This window comes from Spodoptera frugiperda, chromosome 21 (genome assembly GCF_023101765.2).
Source record: "Spodoptera frugiperda isolate SF20-4 chromosome 21, AGI-APGP_CSIRO_Sfru_2.0, whole genome shotgun sequence".
NCBI lineage: Eukaryota > Metazoa > Arthropoda > Insecta > Lepidoptera > Noctuidae > Spodoptera > Spodoptera frugiperda.
Window position 1 is genome coordinate 1,833,592 of NC_064232.1, and position 17,351 is coordinate 1,850,942.

A 17,351-nucleotide genomic window follows, 5' to 3' on the forward strand; every position below is an offset into this window, starting at 1 on the left:
GGTATAAGCCAGTAAAAGGCCTGACAGATCACCGGATGGTAAGCAATCGCAACCGTCCATAAATACTCGAAACACTAAAGGCGTTACAAGTGTGTGGATGGCCTTTGGGGGTTAGGAATTTAAGGGTTATTGGGGAACCGGGCCTCCGGTAACCTCACTTATACAACGAAACACAACGCAAGCGTTGTTTCACATCGATTACCTATGAAGCCGGTGGTATCACTCCGGTCGAGCCGGCCCATTCGTGCCGAAGCATGGCTCTCCCACACTTAAAGCCTATCTGGAAGTCATTGAGGGAGGTCTATGTGATGTAATGGACATCCTGTGGCTGATATGATGATGATGATAAAGTATACAAATTTGGTATCAATACATAGTATAAAACAAAGTCACTTTCTCTGTCCCTATGTCCCCTTGTTTGCTTAAATCTTTAAAACTACACAGCGGATTTTGATACGGTTTTTTTAGTAGATAGAGTGATTCAAGAGGAAGGTTTTTGTGTATGTAAAATACATGCATAATATATCACCATTGCACACGCGTATGCGAAGCTGGGGCGGGTCGCTAGTTAATAAGTAAAACAATCACATTTCCATAGAAAACAAATTATTTATTAAATAATAATAATTGGCTACAAATTGTATTATTTACAAAAATTAAGTGGATAGGTACTTATCATAATGTGTTTATTAAGTTTCTAATACTCATATTTCCTTAATTACATTACTAAAATAGAATAAATTTGTTTTTAAAATATTTATCCTTTAATACTATTCAATATAATTATTTACAATACTTATTATAAGTTTCTAAACTGACATGGTCACTAACACTATCATTAGAACTTGAGACGGGATATTTACCATGATTATTTATGTTCGAGTTCCAGTTCATTCGTGATCGAATGGAGTTTCTTGCTCGGTCTTCTCCATTCGAAGCTACACTTTGGAACGAGCACCTAGCTTCACTGACGGACAGACTGACAGACTATTGTTTCCTTCTTTTTCAACGTTTCGAAAGTACCTAAGTATATGATTTAATTGGAATAAATGATTAATTGACTTTTATCATGGCGCTTGCAACAGTGCCGAATATAGAAAACTCATAGACATAAATAAACATGGTAGGTAAATATCCCGTCTCAAATTCTAACGATAGAACAATACTTGTTTAACAATTAACCATAATAATACACAACTACCATCCTCAGTAAAGTTTAAGGGAACACTATCTACGTCAGGGAACGCGATCCTCCTCTTCCTTGAGGGTCTCAGGGCGGGAGGACTGCAATACCTCGTATACCGACTCTCAAGAGTCGAGAAGCAAGGCATTACACCACAATTTATAATAAGTGTATAAAATATACCTAAAATACTGTAAGTACATCGATTATAATATTATTATATTGATAAAACTAAAAACTTAAATAGAATACATTTTTTTCACATTTTTAAAGGCTTTTAAATCCTTTTATACATTTTTAAACCTATAACATTTTTCCAAATAATCAAAAATACTAGAATTAAGCAGATATTGATTATATTTTCCTAAATATAATATACTATATATAGAGTAAATAATAATTAAAACTATGACTAAAATATTTACAACTTAAAATTAAAATTATATAGTAATATAAGATACATAAAAAAATAGGAAAATAATTAAAAGACTAAAATGTGTGAGATAAAAGACAGTGCGAAACAAATGGAGTTGAGGGGTGGCCTTCATAGCAAAATGTGATACGCTGTAAATGGATGTTATGGATGGGGCTTTGAAAATGTAAAACAATACTTGCTGATATACCTACCTTTTTCTTTTAGGGAGGAGGGAATATCATCCAATAGCTTCTCTCACCTTGCGTGAGGCGAGAGGCAGTACCAGACTCTAACTGACTAAAAACCACACCGCTCCTACTCCTACTTTTCAAGCCGGAGCCTCGCTAGGTAGTCCGCAGCCCCGGGTATTTTCTTAGATTGGGAACACTTCCTTAGCAACATTCTAGGTATAATAACTCAGACACCACACTTACTTGACCTCAGCCGTAATACTACGATTACTCGACTAATTTCAAGCAATTTAAATCGTACAATAGTGTTATAAGTAACGTAACGTTTATTTAGCTAGTTAAGTCTAGAAAATTGTACTATCCAAAAAATATGAGATTTTCGCACACCGCATTTTACATACAGATGTATGTAATAAGCGGAATTAAAACTAAAAATCTATTGCATTGTTAGTGTAGCATGGATTTCCGCCAGATTCTATCTATAATATAAAAATAAGTCGAATTTTCCTTCCTGACGCTAAAACTACAGAACGCACAAACCGAATTCAATGGTTTCGCATTCGTTGGAAAGATCTCCGGCCCCGTGAGGTTTATAGCAAAGGAAATTACGTAAAAATTCAAGAAAAAAGCAGGAAAACAGGGAAAATTGGTGGCGAAATGGAGTTCATCGGGTTTGATTGTTCTATATAATAATCTACTATTTTTACTAAATATATCATCAGCGTCTTTGAGGCTCACAATAAGTTGGTTCAACATATTCTTGAGCAGAACTATTAGCATAGGGCGAACTATGGACATTAGTATAATGGTTCTGACTCCTGGCCACGCTAGCTTCGCAGTACATTGGCTCATCAGCATTCACATACGGGGAATTCTCTTTTATAACATTAGCATAAGCCTCATTATTTCTACTGTAAACTTCACTGTAGTTGGGATCATTAGTGTCTTTGATAACATTCCTTTTGGGTTTATTTGGATGGTTTAGGATAGCATAAGTGGGACTGACTTGGTTTTGTTTGGGTTTCCTTGCGTTTTTCGGGACGGGTTCAGCGTATAGTGGTTGGATGGGCACGCTGTAGGACGGTTCGTCGTGTCTCTGGTCTACAGGAACAGCGTAATTGTTGGATTCCCATTGAGATGGGTACGGTGGAATGGAACCGTCGCTAGGTGTCGGTAGGTTCTCATAGTTATTGTTCTGTGGATTGCCCTGTGGATGTTTTGATGTTAGTTCAAATATCTCATCATCCATTACGCAATAAACTGTATTTTTCTTCTTCCTTCTAATACTTATATACATACATCAGTTAATTATTTTGTTATCGGCTTACTTACGTAACTGTTAAAGTCAGTAGCAGCGCGACAATCGCGGCGTCGCATGAATATGAGCCTCTAGCATGGCTTGAAACTAGTCGAGTTCCTCGTCAAACAGTTACGTGAGTAAACCGATAACAGTAATAATTAATATAGTATGTCTCACGAAAGTTATAATAAAATCACTTTGCACATCTTCCAATCATCCATAATCCATCATCCGCCATTCATCATCCATCATTCAACATCCAGGTTGGATGTTAATTATCCATCCAACATTAATAAACTGTATATTTACCTCAGTCTGATTCCTCTTGCGCACTTTTAAGAGGATTATGAAAATTGATATGATGATCACGATCGCGACTGCTCCAATGGCCGCAATGACTTCGTACGGCACTTGTTCATTCGCTGTGCATGCAATAAAATTATACAATACATAATAATACAGTCGAATCTCATCAATTGTGGGAGAGCCATGCTTCGGTACGAATGGGCCGACTCGACCGGAGTAATACCACGGCCGAGCAGAAAGCTGACGTGAAACAAAGATTTAGTTATGTTTCGTTGTGTGAGTGAGGTTACCGAAGGTCCAATTTCCCCCCTCCCCAATCTTCTCAATCCACGATTCCCCAACAACTATTAAATTCCTAACCCCCAAAAGGCCGGCAACGCAATTTTTCGTATTCGATTTGCAGAAGGATCACCTGATGGTAAGCCATCGGCGCCGCCCATGGTCACCGGAAACACCAGAGTTACAAGTGCGTTGCCGTCTTTAGAGGTATTTGAGGATTGTTGGGATTCGGAGATTGGGGGAGATTAGGGAGATTTGCGAGAAAGGGTTATTGGGCCCATGATAACTTCACGCACGAAACTCAACGCAAGCGTTATTTCACCTCGGTTTTCTGCTCGGCCGTGGTATTACTCCGGTCCCCACAGCCGGCCCATTCGTGTCGAAGCAAGGCTTATTTTAATGTAGGCTGTATGTTTTAGTATTTAGGTTTTTTTCTTACCTTGATTCGTATCGGAGTTCAGCGCATCGGAATCAACTGTCAAAATAACAAACAAAAAGTTGGTATTAATTCAGGTAGAAACAAAAAAAAAACACACAAACGTCACGCCTTTTATCCCCAAAGGGGTAGGCAGAAGTGCACCTACACATTACGGCATGTAATGTCAATTTAACCCACTTTTCACCATGTATTATGAGTTCCATGTAATGGGGGTGAGCCTATCGCAATATATTGGGTGCAATTCCAGTGTCCGTGCTACTACTGAGAAATTTTCGAAAAACCAAAAAAAGCCCAGCAATATTTTGCCCGACCCGAGAATCGAACCCGAGACCTCCTGCCCGGCAGTCTCACTTACGACCACTCGACCAACGTGGCAGTTTTAGACGTAAACATCATAATATATTAATTATATTAACTTTTAAACAACGTTGGACCAAAGATGTTACCCTGGGGTAAACCCAAAACACCAGAAGAGTTACAAGTAGCCAGCGTTTTGGCGATTTGGGTCCAGGGGGTAGAATACACAAACCTCAACTAAAATATGTTCTTTATACAACGTGTAACAAAAAGGCTTCTAGATAACATAACAAACGATACGGGAAGGGCTTTTTAAACTCATGTTTTCATGGTACCAAGTTATGAATTTTTTCAAATCGCGCTGCCGCATGATTCAAAATTAGGTAGACAGGTACTAGGCGATCAGATTGACAGAAGAAATGTTTCGTAATACTCGTGGATGATCCCTGTAGTGTTGTGACATGTTGTATGATTTAAAATCAAGAAACTTGCGATATCAAGTATTTGGTAAAATTTTTTTTAAACGTATTTTAAGCTGAAACTTCGTGTAGAGACTCTATTCAACCTGTATTCATCAGCGCTTCTTGATGTATATGGGTATTTTGTTACACGTTGTATATCGAGTTGCGCATCTTCCTCATACAGCTACATTGCGACGGTGCATCTTCATAGCGTATCCTACTCGTACAGCTACATAGCTTAGTATCAGTGGAAATGGTCACATACATTCACAGCTTAGTATCACATCTTTAAAGCATAGCATTTCTGGCGGAAAAGCACCTTTACTCTTTCACCGGGTGACGAAAAAACCGAATGAGGAAATATTATACATTTGACAAAGATCACGCAACAGCGCTCTGTGATAAACTTTAAACTGTGGACTCTAACCAACCAGATAATAGGAAACCTCTCTCATGTTGAGAAGGCCCATGTAGTCCAGCAGTGGACTGTCACGGTATCAAATAACTACCTTCTGCCAGCGTCTTCGTTCATGGTCTCTGGATACAAATAAGTACCATACGTGTTATTCTCGACAAATTTCAATTTTGATTGTACACTCAAACTAGTTTAAACATTTTTCTAATTTTTAATTTTGTAAGACAACTTACGTGTATCCCGGTTTGCAATAGTAGTAGTAGTAGTAGTAAGATCAGGTTCCGTTCCGTATGTATCTTTAGGTACAAATTTTACTTCAATCTGATACATTATTTCATCACGTTTTGAAGGCTGTGCGTCGTTCACCTGATCTCTTAAATAGCATATAACTGGAGGATTCGAAGAACTATATTTCAATGTAACTAATTTGGAAATCATATTTTGACCAGTTGTATCTGCAAATAAACAAACATTAGGAAGAATAAGAGTTAATTATTTAACGGTAGTTTTCTCCAATCACCCCTAAACTGTCACTTAAGTAACGTATCACTTAAATTAGTTTACTAAATTAGATTAGGTGCTACGTTAGGTGCTTACTTGTACTGTTAGTACTGTTACCAAAATGTCGTTAAGTGCCACCTATCTTAGCAGGGTTTTTTGAAATTTGGGAGAAAGGTTGGTGGATTTAAAATGAATGCCCACGCATTAATTTTTTAAATTAAGCGAATATGGGCTAACTCGACCGGAGCGAAACCACGGCCTCACATGAAACCGAAGTGAAACAACGCTTGCTTTGTTTCTCCGTATGCGAGAGGTGCTCGGACATCCCATCTACATTCCCTAAACCCTATATCTCCAATTTATTTGTATGACGGAGGGCAGTAAGGAGTTACAAGTGTTGCCGGTCTTTTGGGGATTAGGGATAGGAAGGAAGAATTGCGCTTTCGATAATCTCATTCACACGGCTACTCATAGTCATAATGCTTTGGTTGTTTCACGCCGGTGTCCTGTGCCGTAGTATCACTCCGGTCGAGCCGACCTATTCGTGCCGAAGCATGGCTCTCCCATTGTACTGTCTCATTACTTACAATTATTTTGGAAGTGCATATACACCACATTAACTGGTCGCTTGCGTACAGAACATTTTATTTCTAAATCTTCGTCAGCATCGAACTCGTAGTAGATAACCTGCAACGTTTCATTGGATACTTCCAACACGGTCCGGTTTGCTGGTAACACCATTTCCATTATTTTAGTATCTGAAAATATTTACACAAACTATATTAAACGCTGTATTCTGGCGACAGGGTACAATTTGTTACAATCTCTCTGCAAGCGGGTATCGTTAAGTTGACTAAGGGACTATACATAGGACAATGACTAGGCAGTAGCGCTCTCTGATAAACCCGAACCTTTGAAACTGCCATCTCCAAACCGTCTGCCACGCTTGAAGATTATGGCAAACTTCTTATGTAGAGGCCGATAATTCGGTTATCAATATGGATTCGTTTACTTACCATTCAGTAATTTATCGTCAGATTTAAACATTATATCACAAGCCTGTGCGACATGCCCATTTTGTCTATTGTCTGTGGAACATCTGAAATTTGGAGTTTTATTTGGTGGCGAAGTAAAATGTATGTTAATTTTTTGTTCGGGTGTTAATTCTGAAACAAGTAAAGATTAAAACATATTAGTAGTCTTGTCTTGTCCGAGAATCGTGTGAGTAAGAAGAACTAAATGGCCAAAAGGCCAGCAACACACTTATAATTCCGCTGGTGTGTCCATGAGGAATGCCGATTACTCATTACTTGTTACCATATGTTCGTTAGCGCTTTACAGGTAAAAAAATGTTTGTGTTGGATAGAGTTAGCTAGTGATAAATATAGATCATTAAGACCATAAACGGTCGTTTATAGCCGTGGGAAAAAACCGCTGACCGCTGCTAAACCGTGATTTTTTATGGAACATCTGGCCGTTGGTAATAGACCAGACGTATCACTTGATGGTAAGCAATCGTCTGACGCTTGAAACACCAGAGGCGTTACAAGTGCGTTGCCGGCCTTTTGGGGGTTAAGAATTTAAGGGTTGTTGGGGAATCGGAGATTGGGAAGAGGGGAATTGGGCCTCCGGTAACCTCACTCACACAACAAATCACAACGCAAGCGTTGTTTCACTTCGGGTTTCAGTGAGGCCGTGGTATCGCTCCGGTCGAGCCGGCCCATTCGTGTCGAAGCATGGCTCTCCCATACTTACAAATGTATGATATGTATTAGTGAATAATTTGTAGTGCATGGACAATTTAGTACCAGTACTGAAGGTTTAAAATATTGGACGTTAAATAAAAAAGTAAAATGTTTCTGTCCTCTAGTGAAATTATTAGCTCGTTCCAAAGTGTAGATTCCTATGGAGAAGAACGGGCAAGAAACTCCATAGTCACTCTTTTATCAGATTTACAATCCAGTTCTTAGTTACAGACATTGTTCATTCGGTTCAATTATGTGGGAACAACGTCTACCAATAGTCAGCTAAAGAAAATAACCGTTAGAACAATTAAAAATACAGTTTGGAGCTGACCAGTCCTAGCTGACGGCGCCCCAGAAATAACACGTACATAGTCCTAAGCCTAAAACTTAAATAAATCTCTAAAATCTTACCATTTTGATAATAGTTGATACCCCAAAACGCTTTATTCAAAATAAGTAGTTTGTAATTTGGAGTGGTTTCACAAATGACATATATTCTACTATTGCTCTTGTGTACGTAGGTTATTGTGTATTGATTGTTGATTATGTTATTAAGTTGTGGTCGCATTAGTATTCCATTTATTGTAATATTCATTGGATCATCTGTAAAATGAAAAGTTGCATTCAAAAAGTGGCAAATCAGTGTTTTAATGAGGATAGAACATCAGCAATTAATGACCTAAATAGCCATTCAAAGATCGACTTGTACTGATTTGATAACTCGTTTATGTAACAAGCCGATAAACAAGCAGACCGGATCACCTGATGGTAAGCAATCGCCACCGCCCACGGAAACTTGAAACACCAGTAAGCGTTAAATGATAAATAAATGATAAATTATATTTATTTTTGCAAATAGATTACAATGTGACTTTTTTACACGTCAATCTCGATCGATAGATGAGGCCCGCATTTCCTATCGGACTACTCTGAGAAGAAATGCCGAAACAAACTCAGAGGTCATAGTCTCTTTTAAAGTCCAGACAAATCAAATAAATATGTTAGACAACCGTCCAAGTTGATTCTCTAGTGAACTTTTGAGGAAAGAACCACAACAGTTTGAGCGGAACTGTTCAGATGGCAGTACGCATGTGTCAGTTTACAATCAGCTCAGCGGACGGCTGTCGCTGAATGATCCGATGAACAATATCAACCAAAATAATATTTGGGTAGGTCGAATATAATTACTATCTCATGGTTATCCTTTACAAGGTAAGGTAAGTCATTAATCCCTGCGGAACACCCATCCTAACAACAGACCCAGCAGATTTTTTTCCGTTAATCTCGACTCTCTTAATTCTATTATTCAAGTAAGAGATAAGTAGGTCCGCCCCGCATTCCATAATGGGATAGCTTCCTGATCAGTGTTTCATGAAGGACACAATCGAACGCCTTGGACAAAAAATATCCAATGCGTCGGCCGAGTCCTCCCACGTGTCATATATGTGATTAAGAAGTTCAACACCGGCATCAGTTGTTACAAGTGCGTTGCTGGGCTTTTGGGGGTTAAGAATTTAAGAGTTGTTTAGGAATCGGGGATTGGGAAGGGGGATAAATTGGGCCTCTGGTAACTTCACTCACACAATGAAATACAACGCAAGCGTTATTTCACGTCAGTTTTCTGTGAGGCCGAAGTATGGCTCTCTCACACACAAGAACTAGGTGAAAATTTAATTTTACAAGTAAAGTATACAAGGATGCTTCTCGATCCTTACTCGGGACTTTCAGTGATAAACGGTGAAATTCAAAACACTAACTTTTTGGTTTTTTATTTTTATCTTTTACAAAATTTTTTTTTTTCAAAATTTGATGAAAACTTGCCTTTGTATGTACCAAACACACTGTACTGTTTTGGAATTGAAAATATATATTTTTTTACCAGATATTGATTAAATACCGAAAAATTTGCCTAATTATCAATCGAAATTTCACGCGTCATAATATCAGATTTTTTAAAAAAAATCGGTGACCTTTTTATTCATTGAAATCTCTACTTTTTGATAGTGTAAAAAAAATAAACACTACTATGGTAAATGTTCTCCAAAAACGCAAAAAACTAAAAAAAAACTCAAATCGAAAAACTTCTTTTTCGTCATAATGCACAATTTTGATCTATTTATTACAATAAACTCATGTAGCGTAAGATTTAATGGTACATTGACAAATAAAAAATATACAGATTGAAATATTCTACTATAATTAACAATTAAATAAAGTATTTGATAAGACATCTACAATATTTTAAGAAAGTTGTAGAATTTTCTTTTAATTAAATGCGGAGATACTTATTTATTGATATTTGAACATAATTTATATATCTACCTTTTTTATTTTTTAAGGTGGCAAAATCATCCAATCCCATGACCTCTTTCGCCTTAGGCGAGGCGGGTTGTTGTTAGACTCTTACTGACTAAAAATCACCCCATTCCTTTCCTGCTTTTCGAGCCGGAGCCCCGGTAAACCCGCTAGGTAGTCCGCAGCTCCGGATCAGGTATTAGCCATACTAGACACCACTTGTGGTGGTCTGATGGCTCTTTAAGGCGCGCGTGGAATGCGACGCGCCGTACGCACGGGTCTGGTTCTGGTCGGGCGGCAAGCTACCCTTGCTCGCTGTCCGCAGACCCGTACTTACGGAGACCAGAGTACTTTGCGCGATCCTCGACGCCCGGAGTGTCTCTCGCGAAGGCTGGGGCGTGAGGAGGTTCGTTCCCTCACGCGCTCCGCGTCCTTCTTTGCTAGCATGACTGCTTCCCAGTTTCGCTCGCTCCTCAAGAGACACTCAGGGCGTCGGGAATCGCGCGACGATCTCCAGCCACCGTTCACTATCTGTTACACCTGTTTTTTCAGAACATTTTTCATAGTAACGTTTATATTTTTTAGACTATCGAAAAGTAGAGATTTTATACTAAAGACAATTTTTTGTTTGTTTTTAAAACTTATCTGCACTGGCTTATTGAGCAAGCGTGGTGATTAACGATCAAACCTTCCCCGTGTGAGAAGAGGCCTTTGGTCAGCAGTGGCCACTTATAGGCTGCAGGCTGTTGATGTTGAGGTATGAAATAACTTACCCGTTGTTTCTATGAATCTTAGTCTTACTGAGGTATAATCTGACTGATTTTTGAGTGTGAACAAATAGTATTTGCCATCATGCAATGAAGTCAACGTCGTTTTTATAAAAAGTCTTCTACTCGAATTTAAATCAGAATCTGTAAGTAAAATTTAATTCTATTTATTTATAGTATTTTTTAAGAGGGGAATTTAATCATCAATGAACTTCTCCCGCCTTGGGCGAGGCGAGAGGGAGTGTCAGTCTCTTACTAACTAAAAACCACCCCGTTTCTTCTCCTACATTTTGAACCTGAGCCCCGGTAAACCTGCTAGGTAGTCCGCAGCTCCGGATTAGGCTTACCGACACAAAATTTCAATGTATTCAATGTATTACAACTTCCAATATGTTTTTTGTTAATTTTATTTATCTGTAGGATTTTATGAGGTATGCAATGCAATAAGGCCGTATTAAGCTACTGAATCTTAGTAGTAGCAAAAAGTAACATTTTGTACAACTCTACAAATTTATCTATGGCAAAGTATTGCTGGGCTTTTTACGGTTTTTCAAAAATATCTCAGTAGTAGCACAGAATATGGAATTGTGCCCAGTATATGGCAATAGGCTCATCCCCCTTAAACATGGTGAATAGTGGAAGTACATTGTATAGTCGCATTACGCGCCGTAATGTGCACCTCTGCCTATCCCTTCGGGGGTAGAAGGCGTGACGTTGCGTTGCGTCTACAAGTTTATTTCAGGTAAACGTAACTTACGGGTTAGTTTGCCAACATTAGGACTTTGCATGCTAATTGTATCATGCTCATTGTAGTTTTCAGTCACGCAAGTAATGTATACTTTGTCTCCAACTTTATAATGGTGGATGGCAGTAAAGTCGGCTTCTTCATCCGACAGTGGTGTTTGTTTTAGTGCCATCTGCATATTGTTAACGAGGATGACCATAGGAGCCTCTGTAACAAGTCAAATCAATTATTTGAATAACATCAAAACGGCTATTTGATTGTGCCATCTTTTTTATGTAATAAGCCGGCAAACGACCAGACAGATCACGTGATGGTGAGCAATCAACACCGCCCATGGAAACCCGAAACTCCAGAGGAGTTATACGTACGTTGCCAGTTGTTGGTGGATATGAGAGGATTGGCCTCCGATATTGATTGCATTTATAACTACTGGTAACTCGGTAGTAACTGAAAACTAATATTTTTCCCCATATCGACTCACGAATACTCGACGAGAGTGATATAACGAATGAAACCGGCTTAAAACAACACTTGCGTTATATGCAGTAGTGCTAGTAAGGTCACTGGCCAAATCTTCCCCATCTCCAACTCTCGAACGTTCAATCCAAAAATGGACAACGCACTTGTATCTCCTCTGGTGTCTAAGGACGGTGCCGATTGCTTACCATCAGGTGATCTGTCAACTTGTTTGTCGGGCTTTTCGAAAATAAAATAGCCACACTAATGTCTACGTAATTAGACAAGTTTTCAAGCTAATCATTTATGGTTATATGTATAAACTAAACGTGTATACTAAATTTCAGCTCAACCAGCTGAAGATATATATACCTACACGTTTAGTTTATACACATAGACATTTCAAGTGTCATTTAAGCGCCTTCATACACATATACAATGTGATAGGGGTGAGACTTCTAACCCGTTAAGGCTGAGTACTACATCTAATTTTATCGCCAAAAAAAATAATATGGAGGGTTGAACCCCCAATTGAAAATATTGAAAAATGACGATTTTTTCGGTAAAAATAATTCAGAAATGATTTTTTTTCTCACCTAAACATTATCAAACATATGAAAAAAGTAATGAATCAGTTAGCTAAGGTTATTAGCTACCCTTTGTCGTATTTTTTAAGTTTCTACGACGCATACAACCTTTGATATCACAAAAAGTAAAAAAAATAATTAAAATAGCCATGATTTTTAGGGGGAGGGGGTTCGACCCCCGACTTTTGTCCATAAAATTAGATGTAGTACTCAGCCTTAACGGGTTAGAAGTCTCACCCCTATCACATTGTATGCCTTCATACATACATACATACATACACTGAAAGTTAAATAAAAACTTACTCTGTCGTCGAACGTGGATATACATGGTACAAATAGTTCTTGCATAAGTGTCCTCTCCTTTGGTATACAATATTTCTTTAAATAAATTTGAATTATCCTTCAAAGAAGTAAAACTACACTCCCACACCATTCCCATTTCTTTGCTTGCTTTATACTGTCGAAAGAATATAAAAATTGGTTATTTTCGAAAAAAGCTCAATGTCAGCGTGCTATTTTATGGGGTATGCACGGTGTTACTATGTGAGGAGATCACTAGCAAAAGTCGCTGACATAATCCAATTGATTAAAAACCTAAGATGGTTGTGGATGGGGTACATAGCTCAGAAAACCGACAGCTTCTGGGGCGGGAACATTGTCAAGTGGAGGCCAAGTAGGTACCGGGAGCGTAACACAGGGCGTGACGACCCACATGTGGACAGACGACCTGATCGAGGGCACTTTTTAAGGGAGTAAATCATCCAATCATTTCTCCCGCCTTGGGCAAGGCGAGAGGGAGTGTCAGACTCTTACTGACAAAAAAGCACGCCATTCCTACTCCTGCTTTTCGAGCCGGAGCCCCGGTAAACCCGCTCGGTAGTGCGCCGGATCAGGCATCAGCCCTACTGGGCCCTATCTGTCGGTACACACACTCGCACTTACAGTGGCCGAAGATCGTCGCGCGATCCCCGACATCTGTAGTCTCTCTAGCGACGGCTGGGACTCGCCGCATGTTACGCTAAACGGAAGAGCGAAACCTTCTAACAGGCATTGATTCACATTTCAGCCGGAATGTAAATCTTACATTTTCTTCAATCATACACTCTTCTTCTACTAAGAAATGTTGCAAAAATGTAATTAAATTTTTTACTCACAGTTGATTCATTCCTGTAAACATTCTGGCTTTCAGTTCCAAAAGAATAATCAGTGTATTTACTATAACAACTGCAAAAAAAACATCATAAATGGCATTAGTTACACTACACCGTACTGATACCAGTTCTCTATGCGAGCTTTGCTCCGTGCTTGGACTATCTACTTGTCTGGCTTAGCAAACGGAGCTGCTTCTGCACTAGTCCTTACAGATCTATCTTCAAACAGTACAAAACCTACCTTTATATTCTGTGTAAATAAATACAATGTTTCACAAAATATTGATCGCCTAAAAAAGAAGATTTTCCATTTGCTCACGAATGGGCCGGCTCGACCGGAGTGATACCACGGCCAGAGTTGTGAAATTTCTTCAATGTTGTGGTTCGCCGTGTGAGCGAGAGTACTGGAGGCCTCATCATCGTCATCACAATCGACGTCCATGGATAGATTAAATAGATTTTCAATATACTTAGTCTGTTTGTCAACTTAACGCCTATTACCACCCAATATTATTATTTTTTTTTTTATGAAACAAGCCGGTAATCGAGCAGACGTATTACCTGATGGTAAGCAATCGCCGCCGCCCATGGACACTTGAAACACCAGAGGCGTTACAAGTGCGTTACCGGCTTTTTGGGAGTTAGGAATTTAAGGGTTGTTGTTCGTGAATCGGGGATGGGGAAGATTGGGAAGGGGGGAATTGGGCCTCCGGTAACCTCACTCACACAACGAAACACAACGCAAGCGTTGTTTCACGTCGGTTTTCTGTAAGGCCGTGGTATCACTCCGGTCGAGCCGGCCCATTCGTGCCGAAGCATGGCTCTCCCACACTTAAAATATAATTATGACCTATTATCAAAAGGATATAGAGTGTAAATAGAGTGGAATGTAAAACAAGTAATTATTACCTTGCATCATTAATTACTTTGCCGTAGATCGTCTTAATCATGATATTCTCTCCTTCCCTAACTGTATAGCTTTTCATATCTTGTATGTCATGATCGCACGTTGGCTTCAGCTTTCCAAGTACTTTATAAATTTCAATTTTAAACGTAATATCAACACCATCTGTAAAGATTTAAGAGTACCTACATAATATACGTATTTAAATGTGTTTTAACTGTTTTTTTTTTTTTGAGGGGGGAAAATCATCCAATGACTTCTCCCGCCTTAGGTGAGGCGTGTGTATGTGAACTATGTATTTCGTTTTATTAACTTAGTAGGTATTACGCCTAAGGTCAAAAGTCTATGGTTTCAGATTATAGTACCTATTATATTTCCAAAAATATGATCCCGATCTAAACAATAAGTGATTTTGACTGCACCGTTGGTGCGGTAGCTGGGCAACTGGCTGCCGCGCAACAAGTAACGGGTTCGATTCCCGCACGAAGCAACTCTTTGTGTGATCCACAAATTGTTGTGTCGGGTCTGGGTGTCATGTGCATGTGAACTTGTATGTTTGTAAACGCACCACGACACAGGAGAAAATCCTAATGTGGGGCAACGTTTACAAAAAGGGATCACATCACTTATTACAAGACAAACATTCCAAAAGTCATTGTTTACTACTTCTACAAACACTTACTAGGGAAGGCAATTCGATAATAAACGTCACCCATCCAAAAACTAACCTCGGCATGAAAAGCTTAAGCTGTCTACTATCCTATATGATTCTAAATTAGATAAAATATCCATACAGATAACATTTAACCGTAGGTATATTATACCGTGTGAAGAAACCTCTTATGTCTTAATTTTAACCACATATTTGTTATCTTTGCTGACGATATACGACAAATTACCGAAATAGACCCAGTAGGTAAGCCAAAAAGTGCATTGTAATTTTAACATTCTTTACAAATACGGCATTATAACAGCCGCGTCACATGTTCGTAACATTCCTAGACAACCTACAACTTGTAATTTTAACACTCTTTACAAATACGGCATTATAACAGCCGCGTCACATGTTAGTAACATTCCTAGACAACCTACAACATTATAGCTCTTCTGTGGTCAAGGAAGCTCTCATGTGACTTAAATGAAACTACAAGTACTACTCTTCCACAGTAGCGTAATACAACTAAATAATGTAACAACGAAAGCCGAAAAAAAAAGAAATTTTCAAACAAAAGAAATGATTAAATAAACAAGTATTTGGTAAATTCTGTGTGAACAGCTCCATGTACCTTGACCACAGAAGAGCTGTAATGTTGTAGGTTGCAGGTAATCTAAGCGTGTGGCGCAGCAGTTATAATGTCGTATTTGTAAAGAGAGTTCAAATTAGCTAAAAAAAAACCCTTTATTGGCTTAGCTACTGAACTTACGTCGCTCATTTTTCGTGTATTGTCAGCCAAGATGATAACAAATATGTGGTTTAAATTAAGTCATAAAAGGTTTCTCTATACGGTATATAAAGTCCTATCCAACGGTAAATCACATGTTTTTATTCAGGTGTAGACCCAGACTCCATGTAGGTACTTTAGAAGCCTTATTTATTTACATATATATGCATAAAAGTGTATCAAAAAATGATATGAACTAATATTCCTATTCAGTTTGATTTGGTAATAAACAGGTTGTACTGGATGCATAACACATAGTGTGTTTTGAACCCAAAACTGTTGGGTAGACATGCATGCGTAGACTCTTGGGTAACACACAAAATACATGCATAATTTTAATAAACGGACTAACACACATAATTCCACAAAGCAACCACGAACTACGTGTTAACATATTTCTAGATAGAACAATCAACAACGCCCAATAAGTATGGGGAAAATAGTGAATAATTTAACAAAATATTTGTTGAAAATCAATATATTTAAAGGTTTACTTTAAAACGAGCACTTTACCTGTTTCCAGAGCTAGATGACAGATGAAAGTTAGAAATAGTAATATTTTTAAACAACACATTGTCACGGTATTTTAAGTTTAACACAGTATAGGAAGACGATCATTAATACGATTAGAACAACACGGTAGGTACGTGCATAATAGTGGTTATAATTATGACTGTTTAACTAACCATGTTCGTTCGTAGTCACCGATGATTTAACTAACCGATTCCTGTTGACTCATCGATACAATTTTAATCGAGTTGAATTCCCGTAAATTGTTTTTGAAACAGACGCGTAGTACGCAGGTATTGTTTCTAAATATCGTACCTGTACGTAGTTTTTGGCATTTGGATGAGCAGACAAGTCATGCTTAACAGCCAATGTGAACTAGTAGGACTTTTCTATAAACAAGACGCACCGCTAGATGAAGACTCCGGTAACTCATAAAAAAAAAACAGTTTTATCAGAAATAAATAAAAACTGATATTTCTACATTAAGAAAAGATAGCAAAAATCTAACATTTAAACGCCATTTTTTCAAAATGGTGGATTGTATTGTTACGTGAGTTATATTATGTCCGTGTAGGTACTCGATACGAGGATTTGAAAAGGCCATTAACTCAAAACGGGCACTTTTTGAGTTACCGGAGTCTTCATCTAGGGGCGAAGAGGTTTAGCATAGTCTTCACGGCCGGAAACCGTGGTTTAAAAGAATCAGGTTTATTAAAGAACGCTACTACCTGGTCGCTATTAAATTATTAAGTCTCATACCTAAATATTTGTCAGAAGTAACGAAGGTATTTTGTTACTGCCACCAATAAATAGGTAGAAAAATGCGTGACAATGCTAAGGAAAATTGTAATGTATATAATTATGTAGTTTATATAATTATGAGGTACAGGTGAGAAATTAGAAGAAATTACCATGATTGAAAAAACCATGACGTTAACAAGATTCCCAGTAAAATCGAATAC

At 38.3% G+C, this 17,351-nt stretch overlaps 1 protein-coding gene across 2 annotated transcripts; it reads right to left on the reverse strand.

Moving 5' to 3' along the window:
- Positions 1–572: 572 nt before the first annotated feature.
- On the reverse strand, positions 573–16,564 carry LOC118280211 (uncharacterized). 2 transcript variants are annotated; one of them, XM_050702177.1, is made up of 13 exons: positions 16,393–16,564; positions 14,443–14,602; positions 13,537–13,606; positions 12,686–12,839; positions 11,352–11,546; positions 10,601–10,738; positions 7,944–8,135; positions 6,804–6,953; positions 6,375–6,545; positions 5,520–5,741; positions 4,114–4,149; positions 3,399–3,511; positions 580–2,996 (listed from the first exon to the last, which is right to left on the reverse strand). In XM_050702177.1, exons 1-13 carry the CDS (start codon positions 16,451–16,453, stop codon positions 2,508–2,510), a joined length of 2,151 nt encoding a protein of 716 aa, XP_050558134.1. In that variant the 5' UTR covers positions 16,454–16,564; the 3' UTR covers positions 580–2,507. The 2 variants fall into 2 exon arrangements, with proteins under 2 accessions (XP_050558135.1, XP_050558134.1); XM_050702178.1 differs by lacking the exon at positions 7,944–8,135 and having other exon boundaries at positions 573–2,996.
- Between the last annotated feature and the right edge of the window lie 787 nt (positions 16,565–17,351).